Here is an 18677-nt window from a genome sequence, read left to right on the forward strand (position 1 = left end):
CCGGGTGCGGGCACAGCACGTGCGAAGTCCCAGAGGCTGCGGTGTGTCCTGCCTAGTTCTGCAGGAAAAAAAGGAACACAGGAGGGGAGGGAACCAAGTCACGGGACAGCATGAAAGGACCAGAGCTCCCACAGGAGCCACTGTTCCAGGGCCACTGTGGCAGGGCAGAGGGGGCGGGGCTCAGGGAAGGACTTTTGCTCCAGTGAGCCCGGAGCTATGGAGGGTTGTAGGCAGAGAAGGGTCAGGGGTCAGGACTCAATTCACTTTTATGAATTTGCTTTTTGGGTCACACCCGGTAATGCTCAACGGTGACTCCCGGTTCTGCACTCAGGAATGACTCCTGATGGGACTCAGGGGACCATCTGGGATGCTGGGGATCGAACCCGGGTCAGCTGCGAGTCAGGCAAGCACCCTTCCCGCTGTACTATCGCTCCAGCCCCCCAGGAACCACTTCTGACTTTTCCACGTGCCTGTCATCTCTGAAGGACCATGGGGTGGGCACCAGAATAACATGAAGGTGTTCTGGGGAGCGAGGTGGGGAACTGTGCTTTAGGGTGGATTCTGAGGGCCTGGGCAGAACTGAGCAAAGAAGGGAAGGTGCCACACAGCTCTGGTTCAGGGGAGAAGACTCAAAGGTGGGGCTCTGTAAAGCTGGATACTGGGGGCCAGAGAGATAGGACAGGAGCTGGCCTTGCAGGAGACCTTGCAGGAGGCTGGGTTTCATCCCCAGTACTGCATGGGATCCCTTGAGCCTCGCCAGGAGTGACTCTGAGCACAGAGCCAGGAGTAAGCACTGAGTATTGCTGGGTATGGTCTCAAAACAATAAACAAAAAAATTAAACTTTGTGAGACTTGGCCAATTTCTACATGGTACTGCAAAGTTTTGTTCAAAGCAGTGTCAACCTTTTAAAAAATTATAATAAATGGGGGCTCCTGGAAGATAGTACCCTGGGTAGGTCACTCGCCTTGCTTGCAGTTAACCTGAGTTCAGTCCCCCCCTCCCCAGAGTGTACCTGGAGCCCCACCAGGGGTGATCCCTGAGCACAGCTGGGTGTGGCTCCCAAGATAAATCCTAGTAAAAACAAACAGGGCTGGAGTGGCAGTATGATGGGTAGGGTGCTTGCCTTGCATGCGGCCGACCTGGGTTCCATCCCCAGCATCCTATATGATACCCAGAGCAAGCCCAGGAGTAATTACTGAGTACAGAGCCAGGAGTAACCTCTGAGCATCGAAGGGTATGAGTGTGACCTAAAAGGCAAAAAAGAAAAGAAAAGAAATCCAAAACAAATTATAGTGGAGAACCATGAGTTTGCCCGTGATGCTGGACTAGTTGCCCTCCCCCTTTTCTTCCCCTCAACACACACACAGTGGCACAAAGACCCAGGACACCCTCCTAGTCGTGCAGGGACCCTCGGCTGCATATGACTGATGGGAAAACTCTCAGCTCCTCGCCCAGCGCCTATCTGAACGGCTGGTTGGTTCCATGCTGGGGACCCCGAGGTGCATAGTGGGTGTCCACCCACTCCCTGAGGAGTTTGCATTCTCCTTGCGGGGGCGGGGTGGGATGGGGGAGAAGGGCCCCATTTGAGACTGAGTAGCTCCAAACCGGGTGAAGTCTCCCTCCTGCTTCCTTAGCGGGGCGCCACGGATTTAGATGGTGCGCGCCCCCTAGCGGGAGATCGCTGAACCGCAGGCAGTGGCAAGCAGCAGTAAAACCATCTACTGGGCTGGGGTGCGGGGAGGAGGAACTCCCGCTCTTAACTACCTGTGGGTCTGAGTCACCAACCACACGCTGGGGAAAACAGCCTAGTTTTTGGAACACAGATGCATTCAAACTTGCAGTCTGGTTTCCAGGTCTGAGGGGGTCCCCAGATGACTGCTAGCTCCCCCCCCCATTACAAATTCCGAAGCAGCTGACACATCCCGCTCCTGTTGTTTGGTTCATTTGATGGCATGAAGGTAAGAGATTTATCAGGGCCTGGGAAGAAGGTGGAGAAATGTTCTCTCCAGACTCAATTTAATCCGGAACTCCGAGCCCGGATGGGAATTCCCCCAATTCACCCGGGAAGCTGGCACAATCTCTTCTTAGACCAACATCTGTTCCGTCTGGCATTTCCTTCTGTTGTTTGCTGAGTTTTCAGTAAACTGGACTCTTAAAAATAGACGGGGGTGGGGACGTGGGAGCGGGGGTGGCCTAGAGCGTAGTACAGCCGGTTGGGCGCATGCTTTGCACGTGGCTGACCTGAGCTTGCTCCCAGGCACCCCATAAGGTTCCCCAAGCCCTGCCAGGAGTGATTCCTGAGCGCAGAGTCAGGGGGTAAGCCCTGAGCACAGCTGGGTGTGGCCCCCAAAGAAGTTAAAAACTAAGATACCAGAGGGTGGAGGTCCAGGAGTGTGGCGATCTGGGTTTGTGTTTCCTGACCCATGAGGCTTCCTGAACACTGATCCGGGAGTAACTCAATCACTGCTGGGGTGATCCCCCCAAAAATGTAGGGGGTCAGGGATGTGATTTAGCAGGTAATGTGAATGCAGTGAGGCCCTGGGTTGGAGCTCCCGCTCCACACACACAACTGGGATCTAGATGATAGTACAGTGGGCAGTTTACCTTACGAGCTTGCCTTGGGTTCAGTCCTTGGCACCCCATATGGTCCCCTGAGCCCTGCCAGGTGTGACCTCTGAATGCAAAGCCAGGAGTAACCCTTGAACACTGAACACTGCTAGGTGTGCTAGTCAAACGAAACAAAACTAAACCCCAGAAAAACATATACATTTAATTACAAATTAACTTTATGGGAGGGGGGGGAGAGAGAGAGAGAGAGAGAGAGAGAGAGAGAGAGAGAGAGATTGCTTTGTACATGGTTTGGTCCCTGGTCCACATAGGGTCATGAAGTATCTCCAAGAGTAAACCCTGAGCAGCACCAGGTGTGTCCCTCAAAGTCAAACCTCCACCAAACAAGTTAGCCTCAGGGCCAGCGATGGGTCTGCTGCTGGCCACAGCTGGTGTTTTCGGTTTAATTGCAGACCCCAAGGTTCCCCTGAATAACGCTGGGAGCAACCCCCCAAATAGAGACAGGAGTCCCACAGAGCCCCCGCTGGGCATTTTCAAAACAACAATTACCTTTATGGGGCTGGAGTACAGCGGCCAGGGCGTTGGCCTTGCACACAGCCTCCCAGGGTTCAAGTTCTGGGCACCCGATATGCCAGGAGTAACCCTTGAGCATCGTGGGTTGTGACCCAAGTAGGGGAAATTAGCTTGACCCTGAAAACAGTTATGTGGGTCCACGGAAGCAGTGAACGGCACTTAAGAGGCTAATTCTAGTTGGGACCTGCGGTCGCAGGCCGTGATGGAAGAAACTAGGGCTGGCAGGGTGCCGGCGTCTGCGCCCCAACTTTTGTCCTCTGGGCACCTGCGGGCAGGGCGGAGACCGCGGTTCCTTGCCCCGCCGCACCCTTTCTGTGTTCTCCTGGCCTGTTTTGCCTCCAATCCCCCTAACCCGACAGCGGCTGCCCGACCGACGGCTGAAAACCAGGTGGGCCCCCCGACGGCGGAGTCGCCCGCGGGCACCGGATCGCCAACTTCTTCCCAGCTCGGGCTGCAGCCTCCCTGGAAAACGCGGCGCGCGGGCTGGCACCCCCGTGCCGGGCCTCCCCCACCCCGAGCTCACGCTGGGGAACAAGGTGAGCGCGCCGCGGTGGGCGGAAGGTGCGCGTCGGCCTCGAACCCGGGGCTGTGCGGGCCGGTCGGAACCACGCGGCTGCGGGGGCGCCGAGGGCTGGAGCTGCGGTTCCCGTGCCCGCCGCGCTGCGCCCCCGCGCGCGGTGCTCGCCGCGCTGGGGGGTGCGGGAGGCAGCGCTGCTGGGCGATCGCGGGCCAGGGTGCGGCCCCCGCTGTCCGCGTCCCGCCGCCGGACGCCTGGGGACCGCGGGGGACTCTTATTCTGACACGGCGGGCGCCGGCTCTGCTTAGTCACGGTGACCTGCGCGCGCTCCGCGCCTCCCCCCTGCGCGCAGCGATGGAGGCGCCCGGGCCGGGGCGACGGAGGCGGAGCCCGAGCGCGGCCATGGCGGGGTGAGTGAGGCGGCCTGCGCCCGGGGGGGGAGGCCACGGCGGGCCCCGATCGCTCCGGAGCTCGGGGTGGGGGACGCGGCGCCGCGGGACGCAGCGCTCCGAGGTCCCCGCGGCTCCCTCCCCGCCTCCCCGCGAGGGCCCGGAGGGCGCGGCTCGGGGCTGATCCTGTGGCTGGACTGGACGGCGCGACTTTGCGGGGGCTGCCACCCCGCCCCACCCCCGAGCCACCCGAGCGGCCCCCGGGAACGGCGATCGGAGCACTGGAGGCCCGGGCACCCGCGCCTCGGAACCGGGAAAGGGTTTTGGGGATGCCAGCCAGGGGACCCCGGCGAAGTCACTTCCTCCCTTCTCCCGGCCTGGGTGGCGGCTCCCGCGGGGCATGCGCAGTCCCCCATACTACTTGTGGCTGGGGGTGGGGGTGCTGGAGTGTCCAGTGCCCGCGGGACACCGTTGACCGATTGGCGAATGACCGAGAAGCAGACGCGCGGCTTCAGCGGCGGGGAGGAGGCCGAGCGCTGCCCTGGGCCGTGCGCGCGCTTTGGGGAGGTGGGGGGCGGGGAGGTGGCCGGCAGGGCTGAGCCGGAGCGGGCAGTTAGCCAGCCCCCTGGAACTGACCCCTGAGCGGTGCCAGGCCCCAGGGAGAGACACCGGGAGGGTGGGCAGCCGCCCGGGTCAGAATCTGACCATGCAGAGGAGACCGAGGGAATCTCAGGAGGGATGAGGCGGGAGCCCACGGAAACTCTCTTTGCTGTCCCCACATTTTTGCTGGAGCCAGAATCTTCCAAAACTCAACTCCCGCCTGGCCGTGCAGCCCTGGAGGTTTCCAGGAAACTCTGATTCGGGGATTCTCCTTTGCTCTTCTGTCTCTGGGCCTTTGCACCTGCTGCACCCGCTGCCTGGGCACCAGTGCCCCTGCTCCCACCGCCCCCCCTTTCTTGTCTCAGAACCACCTGATTTCAAGTGACATCACCGCACACCACCCCAAAACATGGTCACTGTGCTGTCCTTTACTCATCTTGCAAAGCCTGCCTTCCTTCCTTCCTTCCTTCCTTTCTTCCTTTTTTCTTTTCTTTTTGCTTTTGGGGCTACACCCAGCAGTGCTCAGGAGTCACTCCTGGCTTTGCACTCAGAAATTAATCCTTGTGCTGTTTGCAGGGCCATATGGTTTGGTCCAATGTGGGGCTACCAAGGATCGAATTCAGGTCAGCCGTGTGCAAAGCAAAAGGCCAACCTGCTATACTATCACTCCGACGCCTCTTTCTTTTTAAAAATTTATTTATTTATTTTGCTTTTTGGGTCACACCCGGCAATGCACAGGGGTTACTCCTGGCTCATGCACTCAGGAATTACTCCTGGCGGTGCTCGGGTGACTATATGGGATGCTGGGAATTGAACCCGGCTTGGCCGCGTACAAGGCAAACACTTTCCCTGCTGTGCTATCGCTCCAGCCCCTTTAAAATTTATTTTATTTTATTTTTATGTCTTTATTTTTTTCTTTCTTTGCTACACCTGGCAGTGCTCAGTGGTTACTTGTGGTGCTCGGGGACCTTATGGGATGCCAGGATTAAACCCAGGACAAGGGTGTCCCTGATGCTTACAACTGAGAGCACCTGTTGGTGAAGTGTGGAAAGGCCTGAGTTTTGCTGATTCCCAGAAGCCAAGGGCTACTAGGCATCTGGAGCTGAGGGAATGGGGCAGGGGTTTTCTGCAGAGGGTTTTGTAGGTAAAGGAGGAGTTTGGTTGCACTCTTCTTGCCATGAGGAGTAGGGGTTGGGAGTTGGATCAGGGAAGGGTGTGAACTGTCTGTTTTCTGCTGTGTATGTGCCCACTCTGGTGATCCTCAGCTGGGCTGTGCAGGCTTGGAGGTTTGATCCTCAGGCCTGTCAGTGAAAGGGGCTATTAGGGCCACTGGTCATGTAGTGTGCTCAGTGCCAGGGCTACTCCCCTGACAGTGCTCAGGAGCTGTCGTTTCAAACTCAAGATCTTAATCTTACAAAGCACATGCACCAACATTTTTTTTTCTTTTTGGGTCACACCCAGCAATGCTCAGGGGTAACTCCTGGCTCTGAACTCAGGAATCACTCCTGGCAGTGTTCAGGGGACCATATGGGATGCTGGGAATCGAACCCGGGTTGGCCGCGTGCAAGGCAAACGCCCTACCCGCTGTGCTATCGCTCCAGCCCCTCCTTTTTTTTGGGTCACACCCAGCGATGCTCAGGGGTTACTCCTGGCTCTGCACTCAGGAATTACTCCTGGCAGTGCTTGGGGCACCTGGGATTGAACCCAGGTCAGCTACATGCAGGCAAACCCCCTCCCCATTGCTCCAGACCAACACCAACCTTTTAAACTATCTCCCTGTCCTGGCTTTTTTTTTTTTTTTAATGGAGGGCTTGGGTTTGGGACTTACCACACAGCCAACCCCAGTTCAGTCGCAGGCCCCACATATGTCCCCACATACTGCCAGGGGTGATCCCTGAGCACAGAGCCAGGAGTAAACCCTGAGCACTGTTGGGTGTGACGCAACCACTCCCCGCTCCAGTTTTGTTTGAGATAACTCAGTGGTTGGAGCATGTGACTAGCATGCAGGCGATCCGGGTTCGGTTCCCAGCACCAAGGGGTTTGCTGAGGACATTGAGGACAATCCTCAAGCACTGAGGCAGAAGCCCTTGGCACCACCAGATTTACCCCTACCCTCCCAAAAAAATAATAGAACCCTTTCGCCCCGAGGACCTGGGATTCACCCCCTGCAACATTAGACATTAGCATCCCAGGTTGCACGTGGCCAACCTGGGTTCAATCCCCGGCATCCATATGGTTCCCTGAACCCACCAGGAGTGATTCCTTGGTGCAGAGCCAGGAGTAACCCCTGAGCACTGCCAGGTGTGGCCCCCAGAACAAAACAAAATACCAAACATCAGCTCACAGGTATGGCAAAAAAAAGGGGAGGTCTGAGGGGTAGAGCGAGAGTACAGGGGGTAAGGGTGCCCTGCGTTTGGTCTCTTCCAGTTTGAGTCCCGCCCTGAGCACAAAGCTAGGAGTCATCTGTAAGCACGGCCAGGCGTGGCTCCCCCCTCCCTCCCCAATCCCACAAAAAAAAAAAAAGTGTCTGGCGAGATAATCCAGGAAACAGGGGCCAACCCAGGTTCGATTCCCAGCATCCCAGTGGTCCTCCGAGCACCGTCATGAGGAATTCCTGACTGCAGAGCCAGGAGTAACCCCTGAGCATCACCGGGTGTGACCTAAAAAGCCAAAACCAAACAAACAAAAAAGAAGTCAGCCGCTGTGATTCCACTTCCCCCCACCAAAAAAAAAAAAAAAAAAGGTGCAGGGGGTCCCAGCTCTGTTCTCCCTCCTCCAGGTCCTTTAGTGCCAGCGGCAGTGTCGTACCTGGTCCCCCGGAACCCCATGCAGGCAAAAGCCAGGCCTAGCGGGGCTGGGGCCCGCACCCGATTCCTGCCGCTGACGTCGCAGTGCCCCAGGGGGGCCGGGGACGCGGTGATGTTCGCCTCCACCGAGTGCAAGGCCGAGGTGACGCCGTCGCCGCAGGGCAACCGCACCTTCAGCTACACGCTGGAGGACCACACCAAGCAGGCCTTCGGCATCATGAACGAGCTGCGCCTCAGCCAGCAGCTGTGCGATGTCACGCTGCAGGTCAAGTACCAGGACGCGCCCGCCGCGCAGTTCATGGCGCACAAGGTGGTGCTGGCGTCGTCCAGCCCCGTGTTCAAGGCCATGTTCACCAATGGGCTGCGGGAGCAGGGCATGGAGGTGGTGTCCATCGAGGGCATCCACCCCAAGGTCATGGAGCGCCTCATCGAGTTCGCCTACACCGCCTCCATCTCCATGGGCGAGAAGTGCGTGCTGCACGTCATGAACGGCGCTGTCATGTACCAGATCGACAGCGTGGTGCGCGCCTGCAGCGACTTCCTGGTGCAGCAGCTGGACCCCAGCAACGCCATCGGCATCGCCAACTTTGCTGAGCAGATTGGGTGCGCCGAGCTGCACCAGCGCGCCCGGGAGTATATCTACATGCACTTCGGGGAGGTGAGCACGCGGGATGGGGGGTGGGGGTGGGGGGCAAGGGGGCGGTGTGGGAGCGCAGAGGGACCCGCTAGGGGCCCAAGCGAAGGGGCAGGGGACGTGGTCCTCGTGATCGGCATGGCCCACCCTCGCCTAGAGATCAGATAGAGCTGGAGGGAAACACACACACACACACACACGCACGCACACACACAGAGAGAGAGAAAGGTTTGGGTCAGAGATAGCAGCATAGCCGATAAAGGTGCTTGCCTTGCAGGCGGCCTACCTGCATTCAGTCTGCGGCACCCTGTGTGGTTCCCTGAGCACGGCCAGGAGTGATTCCTGAGTGCACAGCCAGGAGTAACTGCTGAGCATCGCCAGATGTAGCCCCAAAGCAGAACAAAAGGTTTGGGTGGGAGACATAAGACAGCGGGGACGGTGCTTGCCTTACACAGAGGCGACCCAGGTTTAATTCCCGGTACCCCATAGGATCACCTGAGCACCGCCAGGAGTGATTCCTCAGTGCAGACACAGGAGTAAGCCCTGAATATTGCCAGGTCTGGCCCAAAAACAAAAGAACAAAAGGTGTTTTTTTTTTTTTTCTTTTTGGGTTATACCCAGTGTTGCACAGGGGTTACTCCTGGCTCTGCACTCAGGAATTACTCCTGGCGGTGCTGGGGGACCATATGGGATGCTGGAGACCAAACCCTGATCGGCCGCGTGCAAGGCAAATGCCTTATTCGCTATGCTATTGCTCCAGCCCCCAAAACAGAAGGTTTGAGTGGGAGAGCTGGACAGCTGGGAGGGCGCTTGCCTCACACACAGGCGACTCAGGTTCGATTCCTGCCACCCCAAGCCCCGCCAGGAATGATCCCTGAGCACAGAGCCAGGACTAAGCTCTGATCACCACTGGGTGTGAACCCCCCCCGCAAAAACTATAGTGGGGCCTCTAGGCTTCCTGAGGTCAAGGGTGGGATAGAATATATTGAACACAGCATCTCTGTTCTGTGATGAGTTGGGCATGGCCAGATATTTCAGGCAGCCAGAGATATTTCTTCTCTCTCTCTCTCTCTCTTTGCTTTTGTTTTGGGGAACAGCTGACTCTGCACTCTGGGACCCCTATGGGGCGCTGGGGATCAAGCTCAAGTCTGGTGCATGCAGGTCTAACTCTTTGTCCACTGGATTATCTCTCAGATGGATGGATTTATATTTGGGGGTGGGGGGTTGATGCTCTGTGGTGTTTTTTTTTGGGCTTGATGCTGAGAAGTGACCCCTGGCAGTGCTCCAGGGACATGACGTCCTGGGGATTGGACTGTACCGGGCCACGTGAAGGCAGTGCCTCAGTCAGTTCTTGAACATGTGTGACATGCTACAGGCTAAGAATGTGATGGTTGTTGTTTGTTTGTTTTTGGGGACGCGCGACATCTTATTATGACATCTTATTATCTCATTCCTACTTTGGACAAACTGGCAGGCTACCGAATGTGGCCTGCCCACACGGCAGAGTCTGGCAAACTCCCCGTGGCGTACCAAATATGCCAAATACCAGTAACAATGATGGGTCTCATTCTCCTGAAGAGCCTTGAATATAATCTCAGGGCTAGGATGAAGGAGACGTTACTGGGGCCTGCTCGAGGCAATCGACGAATAACAGAATGATTTGTGATTTGTGATTTGTGGGGGGAGGTAAGCAAGACAAGCTTCTTTTCCTCTATACTGTCTCTCTGGCCCTCTTTATTCCGTATTTTTTTTTCCCACCTATGTTTTGAATCACGCATGGCCGTGCTCAGGGCTGACTCCTGGCTCTGATGGACTCAGAGATCACTCCTAGCACTGCCCAGGGAACCTGTGGGGTGCCAGGGGTGGAACCCAGGTCAGCCACTCGGCAGGCAAGTGCCTTCCCCGCTGTGCTATGGCTCCAGCCGCATCCTTGGCATGTCTTTGTGGGCAGTGATCGGCATTGAACCCCACAGGCACAGTGGAAACTTCTCCACTTCTCCCCTCCCCAGCCTGTCTACGAAAGTGTTTCTTGGAAATCGTCCCTTGGTGCGTTTTCTTTGGGCCTTGCCCTGCTGGGCTTAGGCTGTTTTCGGTTTCATTTTAGTTTTTCCTTCGGAAGGGGAGGAGTTTGTAAAGAGAAAATGAACAGAGGCTTCCAGTCTAGGCCCAGCAAGGACCCCCACATTCCTGGGTGGTGGCCCCAGCCGCCCCTTCAAGCTTGTGCCGTTGAGCTGAAATTGTTTTATTTTTTAAAATTTTTTAAAATTAATTTTGGGTCACACCCGGCGATGCTCAGGGATTACTCCTGACTCTGCACTCAGGAATCGCTCCTGGAGGTACTTGGGGAGACTTTAGGGGATGTCGGGGATCGAACCTGGCTTGGCCATGTGCAAGGCAAACACCTTCCCTGCTGTGCTGTCACTCTCGCCCCTGAAATTAAGTTCTGCCAAGCACTGACTTTTGCCTTTTGTGTCTTTGGTTGGTTTCTTTGGCACCTAGAAATGCTCAGGGCTTATTCCTGGCTCTGCACTCAGAAATTACTCCTGGCGATGCTTGGGGTGGGGGGAGGGGGGATCATATGGGATGCTGGGGATTGACCCTGGGTCAGCCATGTGCAAGGCAAAAGCCCTCCCCACTGTGCTATCACTCCGGGCCTTGTTTTTCTTTGTGGGACTGGGGGGGGTGGGTGGGTGTGCACCTGACCAATGGGGCTGGGTGGTTTAATTGCTCAAGCCTGGCATTGTTCAGGATCAGTGATGTTGGGAACCATAAGGGCCTTTCTCGGGAGAGGGGGCATGCATTCCCAAGGGACCAAACTTGGGGGAACCCCCAAAGGCAGGGCATGCCCTCCAGGCCTTGGAGTCATTTCCATGCCTCCCACCTGCCCTTTTGAAAAAGAAAGCGCATTCAAAAACCTAAGCAAGGGGCTGGAGCAATAGCACAGCAGGTATGGTGTTTGCCTTGCATGCAGCTGACCCAGGTTCGATCCCCAGCACCCCATATGGTCCCCCAGCACCACAAGGAGCAATTCCTGAGTGCAGAGCCAGGAGTAACCCCTGAGCATTGCTGGGTGCGACCCAAAAAGCAGAAAAACAACAACAACAACAACAACCAAAATGTAAGCAAAAAGATCACTTTTAGGGGCTGGAGAGACAGTACTGACGCTTATCTTCCACATGACTGATCCGGGTTCAATCCCCGGAATCCCATATATTTTCTGAGCTTTGCTAGGAGTGATTCCTGAGTGCAGAGTAAGGAATAAGCCCTGGGTATCTACAAGGTGTACCTCCCCTCACCTCTACCCTCCAAGTAAGTAGAACTGGAGAGACAGTACAGAGGGTAGGATGTTTGCCTTGCACTCAGCCAACCAGGGCTCTGTCCTTGGCATTCCACATGTTCTCTTATGGATTCCTGAGTGCAGAGCCAGGAGGAAGCCCTGAGCACCGCTGGGAATAGCCCCAAAACAGAACCCCCAAAAAGGTAATAACAAAGTCGTGCTAGGATTGCCCTCAGGCTCCTACACACAGCTCCTCTGTCTAGTCCTTTGGATCACCTCCATGGCCTTCGGGGAACTTTGGAATTCCACTTTCTGGATGAGGAAGCAGACGGAAGAGACAGGGCAGTGGTCACGGCGCTTGCCTTGCAGGCACTTGACCTCAACTCTATGCCTGGCACCACTGAGGGACCCCAGGGTGCTGGCAGGAGATTCCCAGAGCACAGAACCAGGACAAAGCCCCAGGCACTCTAGATGGACCTCAATACAAATCCCACTTCCTCTCCCCCCTCAGAAAAACAACCCCCCAAAAAGAAAATGGGGGACTCGGAGCGATATTACAGCGGGCAGGGCGTTTGCCTTGCACATGGCCGACCCGGGTTCAGACCCTGGCATCCCATATGGTCCCCCGAGCACTGCCAGGAGTGATTCCTGAGTGCAGAGACAGGACTAAGCCCTGAGCATCGCTGGGTGTGACCCAAAAAGCAAAAAAAAAAAAAAAGAAGAAGAAGAAGAAGATGGGAGGGGACCAGTGGAGTGCCCTATCCGAGGACATAAGGTCCAGCGGGGGCGGGAGAAGAAAGCCAGGTGGGGGTGGGGATGCCCAGCCCCTCACTCGCGCACCCCATGCCCTCCGACCCAGGTGGCCAAGCAGGAGGAGTTCTTCAACCTGTCCCACTGCCAGCTGGTGACGCTCATCAGCAGGGACGACCTGAATGTCCGCTGCGAGTCCGAGGTGTTCCACGCCTGCATCAACTGGGTCAAGTACGACTGCGAGCAGCGGCGCTTCTACGTGCAGGCGCTGCTGCGCGCCGTGCGCTGCCACTCACTCACGCCGCACTTCCTGCAGCTGCAGCTGCAGAAGTGCGAGATCCTGCAGTCGGACTCGCGCTGCAAGGACTACCTGGTGAAGATCTTCCAGGAGCTCACCCTGCACAAGCCCACGCAGGTGATGCCCTGCCGCGCGCCCAAGGTGGGCCGCCTCATCTACACGGCCGGCGGCTACTTCCGCCAGTCGCTCAGCTACCTGGAGGCGTACAACCCGAGCGACGGCTCGTGGCTGCGTCTGGCTGACCTGCAGGTGCCCCGCAGTGGCCTTGCGGGCTGCGTGGTGGGCGGGCTGCTCTACGCCGTGGGCGGCCGCAACAACTCCCCCGACGGCAACACGGACTCCAACGCCCTGGACTGCTACAACCCCATGACCAACCAGTGGTCGCCCTGCGCCCCCATGAGCGTGCCGCGCAACCGCATCGGGGTGGGCGTCATCGACGGGCACATCTATGCCGTGGGCGGTTCGCATGGCTGCATCCACCACAACAGCGTCGAGAGGTGAGTGGCCGCAGCGAGGAAAATTCCCCTTTCCTGGGAGATTTCCTTTTTTTTGCGGGGTGGGGGGGATTACCCACCTAGAGATGCTCAGAAGTTGCTCCTCGTTCTGCGCTGAGGAGTGACGCCTGGTGACGCTAGGGGGAGCCTGCCGGATGCCAAGATGGAACCGGGTGGGCTGCGTGCAAGGTCTGCGCCCTCCCGGCTGTCCTAGTGCTCTGGACCCGCGTTGTGCGAGTTCTGGGCAGAGAGTTTTCTTGCAAATGGAGGGAGGGGGGACTTCCGGGGCTGGAGTGATAGTATAGAGGGGCGGGTGTTTGCCTTGCGTGCCATTGATCAGGGTTCAATCCCTGGCATCCCATATGGTCCCCAAGCCCCGCTAGGAGTAATTCCTTCTTTTTTTTTTGCTTTTTGGGTCACACCCGGCGATGCACAGGGGTTACTCCTGGCTCTGCACTCAGGAATTACCCCTGGCAGTGCTCAGGGAACCATATGGGATGCTGGGAATCGAGCCCGGGTCGGCTGCGTGCAAGGCAAACACCCTACCTGCTGTGCTATTTCTCCAGCCCCCAGGAGTAATTCCTGAGTACAAAGCCAGGAGTAACTCCTGTGCATTGCAGGGTGTGACCCAAGAAGCCAAAAAAAAAAAAAAAATGGGGGGCTTTCTGGAGCTGACTTTGTGATGAGGTGGGAAATACCCGCCTGGGGCCTGAGCTATTTAGTACAGGAGGGTCAGGCACTTGCCCCGCGCACCCCGAGAAACCACAATTTAGCCGCAGAGGTGCCAGTTGTTTGCCCCTGAGCACAGAGAAAGGAACCCCAGGCTGCCACGGCTGTCAGACTGGCTCCTTTAGGGAAAACACTTGCTAAATTCATGTTACCCTTTGTCCGGCTAGTGCTGGGAGGGGTCCGGAGAGACAGCACAGCAGGCAGGGTGCTTGCCTTGCGCCCGGAAGACCCCGGTTCGATTTCCGGCATCCCATAAGGTCCTCTAAGTAATTCCTGGGCACATCTACGCCACGCAGAGTGCAGAGCCAGGAGTAATCCTTGAGCACGGTCAGGTGTGGCCCCCAAATAAAATGAAACAAAAATAACACGGAGATAACGTGGACGTTGTTGGGATAAACGGGTCGGGCCTCTTGGGCCTGATGTGCGGAGCCCAGGGGCAGTGCCCTCCACGTGATGACCCTGAGTCTGGGGCTTTTTCCATTTAGGGTACACTGGCTCTGTGCTCAGGGGTGACCCTGGAGGAGGAAGTGGCAGGGGGCGGGCAGCGCCCTGATGGCCGCTCCTCTGTGCCTCACCCTGGGTCCCCTGCAGGTATGAGCCCGAGCGTGATGAGTGGCACCTGGTGGCCCCAATGCTGACCCGGAGGATCGGGGTGGGCGTGGCCGTCCTCAACCGGCTGCTGTACGCCATCGGGGGCTTCGACGGGACGAACCGCCTCAACTCGGCCGAGTGTTACTACCCGGAGCGGAACGAGTGGCGCATGATCACGCCCATGAACAGCATCCGCAGCGGGGCAGGTAGGCAGGGTCCGGGCTGGCGCGGGGACCGGGAGGCCGGGCTGCTCCTCACCGCCGCCGCCTGCTGTGGCTAGGGGTCTGCGTCCTGCACAACGCCATTTACGCCGCGGGGGGCTACGACGGGCAGTACCAGCTCAACAGCGTGGAGCGCTACGACGTGGAGACGGAGACGTGGACGTTCGTGGCCCCCATGAGGCACCGGCGCAGCGCCCTGGGGATCACCGTGCACCAAGGCAGGATCTACGTTCTCGGTGAGGTCCGGGGCGGGGCGGTGGGCCTGGAAGTCCCCGACACCCCCGCCGGGCCGGGCCAGCTCCGATCCTTCTGGAAGTTTCCACCCCCACATGCCCCCGCCCCCGCCCATCCCCTGCTCTTGGGCGCGAGGGACCCAGCCGTCTGCCCCTCCCTGCAGGCGGCTACGACGGTCACACGTTCCTGGACAGCGTGGAGTGCTACGACCCGGACACGGACACGTGGGCAGAGGTGACGCGCATGACTTCGGGCCGCAGCGGGGTGGGCGCCGCGGTGACTATGGAGCCGTGCCGGAAGCAGATCGACCAGCAGAGCTGCACATGCTGAGCCCTTCGTTGGCGTCTCCGGCGGAGAAAACAACCACGGAACGCAGACAAGACGCCCCACCCCGCCGCCCCCTTGTCAGCAAACCGAGGGTCCTGTTGCAGAGTGTTGCTGTACCCCCAAAAGTCAGGGGCGAAAGCCTGTCCTGCCGCCGGGAGGCCGGGACACCACAGTGTTAGGACAGCTGGAGAGAAAAGAAAGGGGGACCCCAGGAGGGGCCCTGACCCCCATTCCTCCTATTCTAGCTGCCGCTTCCTCTGGGGTACCAGAGTGCTGTGTTGGGGGGGCAGGCTCAGGCTGGTTGAGCAACTGGTGTCTGTGATTGGATCATGGAGGTTCCCCAGAGGGGTGGCCCCCAGGCTTGGGCCTGTTACCCAGCACCTTGGCTACTTCACCCCAGGACTGACATTTTGTTAATAAGTAGCCCTGTAACTTTCCAATGAAAATAAAGAACAAACTAACAGTGTCTTCCAGCCTGGCTCCCTCCTGCCCCAATCTTTGCTCCAGGGCTTGGGTTTCAAACCAGTTTTTTTATCTGCCCCTCATCTCTGCCAGGCGCCAGCCCTATCGCCCTGTCCCGGGCCACACAGGTGCGCTTTTGGTTTTTGGGTCACACCCAGTGATGCTCAGGGCTTAAAATTCTGGCTCTGCACTCAGCAATTACTCCTGGGGGTGCTTGGGGGACCCTATGGGATGCCGGGGATCAAACCCAGGTGGGCCTCTGCACAAGGCCAACACTTTCCTCGTTGTTCTATCACTCCAGCCCATCACCGTTTTTTGTTTTTATTGTTGTTGTTGGCATCTTATTATCTAGTTCTTACTCTGGAGAACCCGGCAGGCTACCGAAAGCATCCTGCCCTCATGGCAGAGTCTGGCAAACTCCCCGTGGCATACTCAATATGACAAATACCAGTAATGATAATGGGTCTCATTCTCCTGACCCTGAAAGTGCCTTGAATATGGCACTTTCTAAAATCTCAAGGGCTAGGATGAAGGAGACGTCACTGGTGCCTGCTCGAGGAAATCGATGAACAACAGGATGATAGGGATCGTGATTGTTGGTTTGAGGGCGTTCAGGGCCTACTCCTGGCTTTCACTGAGTGATCACACCTGGCAGGCTTGGGGGACTCTGCAGGGTACTGGAGATTGAACCCGGGTTGGCTGCTTGCAAGGCAAATGCCTTTACCCACTGTACTGTCACTTCGATCCAACAAGGCTCACTTTGTCCCTCTCAGTCACTTTGGGGCTGTGGCTTCCCTCCCCATGTCCCCTACTCCTTGAGTTCCCTGAGGATCCCAGGGCCATAGACTGTGGTGGTGGTGTGCTGTCCACAACTGCTCTAAGGGGCCGCTCCTGGTGATATGCCCGACGGTGCCTGGCCTGGTGATCAAAGGTTGTGGAAGGGGCAGGAGGCAGAGATAGTACAATGAATAAGGCTCCATGTATCAGCAGACATGGATTCCATACCCAGCATTCCCATAGTCTTCCAAGCCCTGCCAGAAGTGAGCACCAAGCCCAGAGTAAGCTCTGAGCACACCAGGTGTTGCCCAAAATTTAGAAAAAGGGAAAAAGCAGGTGGGATGGAAAAAATTGATACACTTCACATTTCTTGCTTGCTTTGGGGTCACACTCTGCTGTGCTCAGATTTTGAGCCTGGGTCTGGAACAGAGGGCCACATGGGTTGCTGGGAACTGAAGCCGGGTCAGCCACATGCAAGGCAATCGCTCTGCCTGCTGAGCTATCGGATACTCAGGCCCTAAATGGGTACACTTTATAATAAGGCATGCCTTCGGGTTCCAGAAACAAAGCCACCGCGTTTCTCATTCGCTGTCTTCTCAATGAATGACAACTGAGACCGCCAATCGCAGTGCGGGGGGTGGAATCTCAGGCGTGTCCCCCCTCCTCACTGTCCTCCAAGTCTGCGCATGCGTGCCTTTCTGGCCTTGCTGTAGTTTCCCAGCTACACTCCAGGGGGCGCTCGGAGGTTTGAGCTTCCGGTTTCGTCTCCTTCCTTGCCTGACTTAATTTATGAAAGCAACAATCTGGGTTTTTTTTTTTTTTTTGCACCAAGTACGACAATGTGTGTAAAAACAGTTCCTGGCATGTAATAATCGTTCACTGACGCTGATCTGTTAATTTGCATTTTGCAGCGAGGGAAACTGAAGCACCGGGTGAGTGAGTAACTTATCGCATATTAACCCAGTTATTAGCGAGTGAAGTGCTTATCAGCCACGCCTTTGTGACTCCTAGATAACAGATTCCAGCTGACATTTCTTTCTTTCTTTCTTTTTTTTTCCCACATCCGGCGGTGCTCAGGGCTTACTCCAATCGCTGCACTCAAGAATTACTTCTGTTGTGCGTGAGGAACTTTATGGGATTATGTGATGTTGGAATTGGGAATGAATCTACGTCAGCCTCGTGTTTAGAGTCCACCCAGGCACGCACACTTTTTTTTTTTGAGTCACACCCCGCGATGGTCAAGGGTTGCTCCTGGCTCTGCACTCAGAAATTACTCCTGGCGGTGCTCTGGGGACCATATGGGATGCTGGGAATCCAACCCCGGTCCGCCGCGTGCAAGGCAAACACACTCTGCCCTCTATGCTATCACTCCAGCCCCACACACTTTTTTTTTTTTTTGCTTTTTGGGTCACACTCGGCGATGCTCAGGGGTTACTCCTGGGTCATGAACTCAGGAATTAGTCCTGGCGGTGCTCGGGGGACCATATGGGATGCTGGGAATCGAACCCAGGTCAGCCATGTTGGCTGCGTGCAAGGCAAACGCCCTCCCTGCTGTGCTATCGCTCCAGCCCCCCCCACACTTTTTTTTAAGGTGGGGGCAACATCTGGTTGTGGTTAGGGATCCCTCCTTGCAGTGATTTACAGGATCCTATGTGGTGTCGATGATAAAACCCAGCCCTCAGAGCACTGCCAGGAGTGATCCCTGAGTACAGAGGTAGGAGTAAGCCCTGAGCACTGCTGGGCGTGGCTAAAAGAAAAAAATAGAAAAATGGAAAAAAATCTGTAGGGGGCTGGAGAGAGCTCAACAAACCGAGCTCATGAACTGGGTTCGATCCTGAACACCGCATGGTCTGCTGACCACTGCCAGGAGCAACCTCAGACCTCTGTGGCTCCTGGGAACCTAACACTCAAACCAGAGAAAAAGGCTGTGTGTGTGGCGAAGTCCTTAGCCCGAGCCAAGGAACCTCTGAGGCAGGAGGCAGCTTCAGAGAATGAGTTAGTTCCATCCCTCCTCTGGTCCCCGCATCTGTTCTGATCACAAGATCTTCTGCCCCATCCCCTGGCTCACCTCTTTTTTTTTCTTTTTTTTTGCTTTATGGTCACACCCAGCGATGCACAGTGGTTACTCCTGGCTCTGCATCAGGAATTACTCCTGGCGGCGCTCAGGGGACCGCATGGGATGCTGGGAATCGAACCCAGGTCAGTTGCGCGCAAGGCAAACGCACTCCCCGCTGTGCTATTGCTCCAGCCTCCCCCGCCCCTTCCCACTCACCTTTGCCTGAAAAAAAGATGAATTGACCACAGGGAAAACTTTCAGTCAGGAGCACCTCTGGCCTTTGACCCACATTCTCAGGTCTCATGCGCCATTCCACCGCCCCCCCGCCCCCACTGTATGTGGGTTATCCAGTCTGCCCCACTTCTCCTTGGG

The 18677-nt window shown here is 56.9% G+C and overlaps 1 protein-coding gene across 1 annotated transcript; it reads left to right on the forward strand.

The window, feature by feature from the left end:
• Positions 1-3775: 3775 nt before the first annotated feature.
• On the forward strand, positions 3776-15478 carry KEAP1 (kelch like ECH associated protein 1). The gene is made up of 6 exons (XM_056119883.1): positions 3776-4069; positions 7428-8113; positions 12226-12911; positions 14229-14434; positions 14509-14685; positions 14847-15478. Exons 2-6 carry the CDS (start codon positions 7475-7477, stop codon positions 15011-15013), a joined length of 1875 nt encoding a protein of 624 aa, XP_055975858.1. The 5' UTR covers positions 3776-4069; positions 7428-7474; the 3' UTR covers positions 15014-15478.
• The last annotated feature ends 3199 nt before the right edge of the window (positions 15479-18677 follow it).

The sequence above is a fragment of the Sorex fumeus genome, unplaced genomic scaffold, assembly GCF_029834395.1.
Source record: "Sorex fumeus unplaced genomic scaffold, SorFum_2.1 ptg000041l, whole genome shotgun sequence".
Taxonomy (NCBI): Eukaryota; Metazoa; Chordata; class Mammalia; order Eulipotyphla; family Soricidae; genus Sorex; species Sorex fumeus.

What these genes read in the sequence shown, in the direction of transcription:
- KEAP1 (XM_056119883.1), top strand. Translation starts at nt 7,475, where the DNA reads ATGCAGGCAAAAGCCAGGCCTAGCGGGGCTGGGGCCCGCACCCGATTC. An exon ending in TCTACATGCACTTCGGGGAG is followed by an intron (nt 8,114 to 12,225) that starts GTGAGCACGCGG and finishes CCTCCGACCCAG; the next exon opens with GTGGCCAAGCAGGAGGAGTT. An exon ending in CAGCATCCGCAGCGGGGCAG is followed by an intron (nt 14,435 to 14,508) that starts GTAGGCAGGGTC and finishes TGCTGTGGCTAG; the next exon opens with GGGTCTGCGTCCTGCACAAC.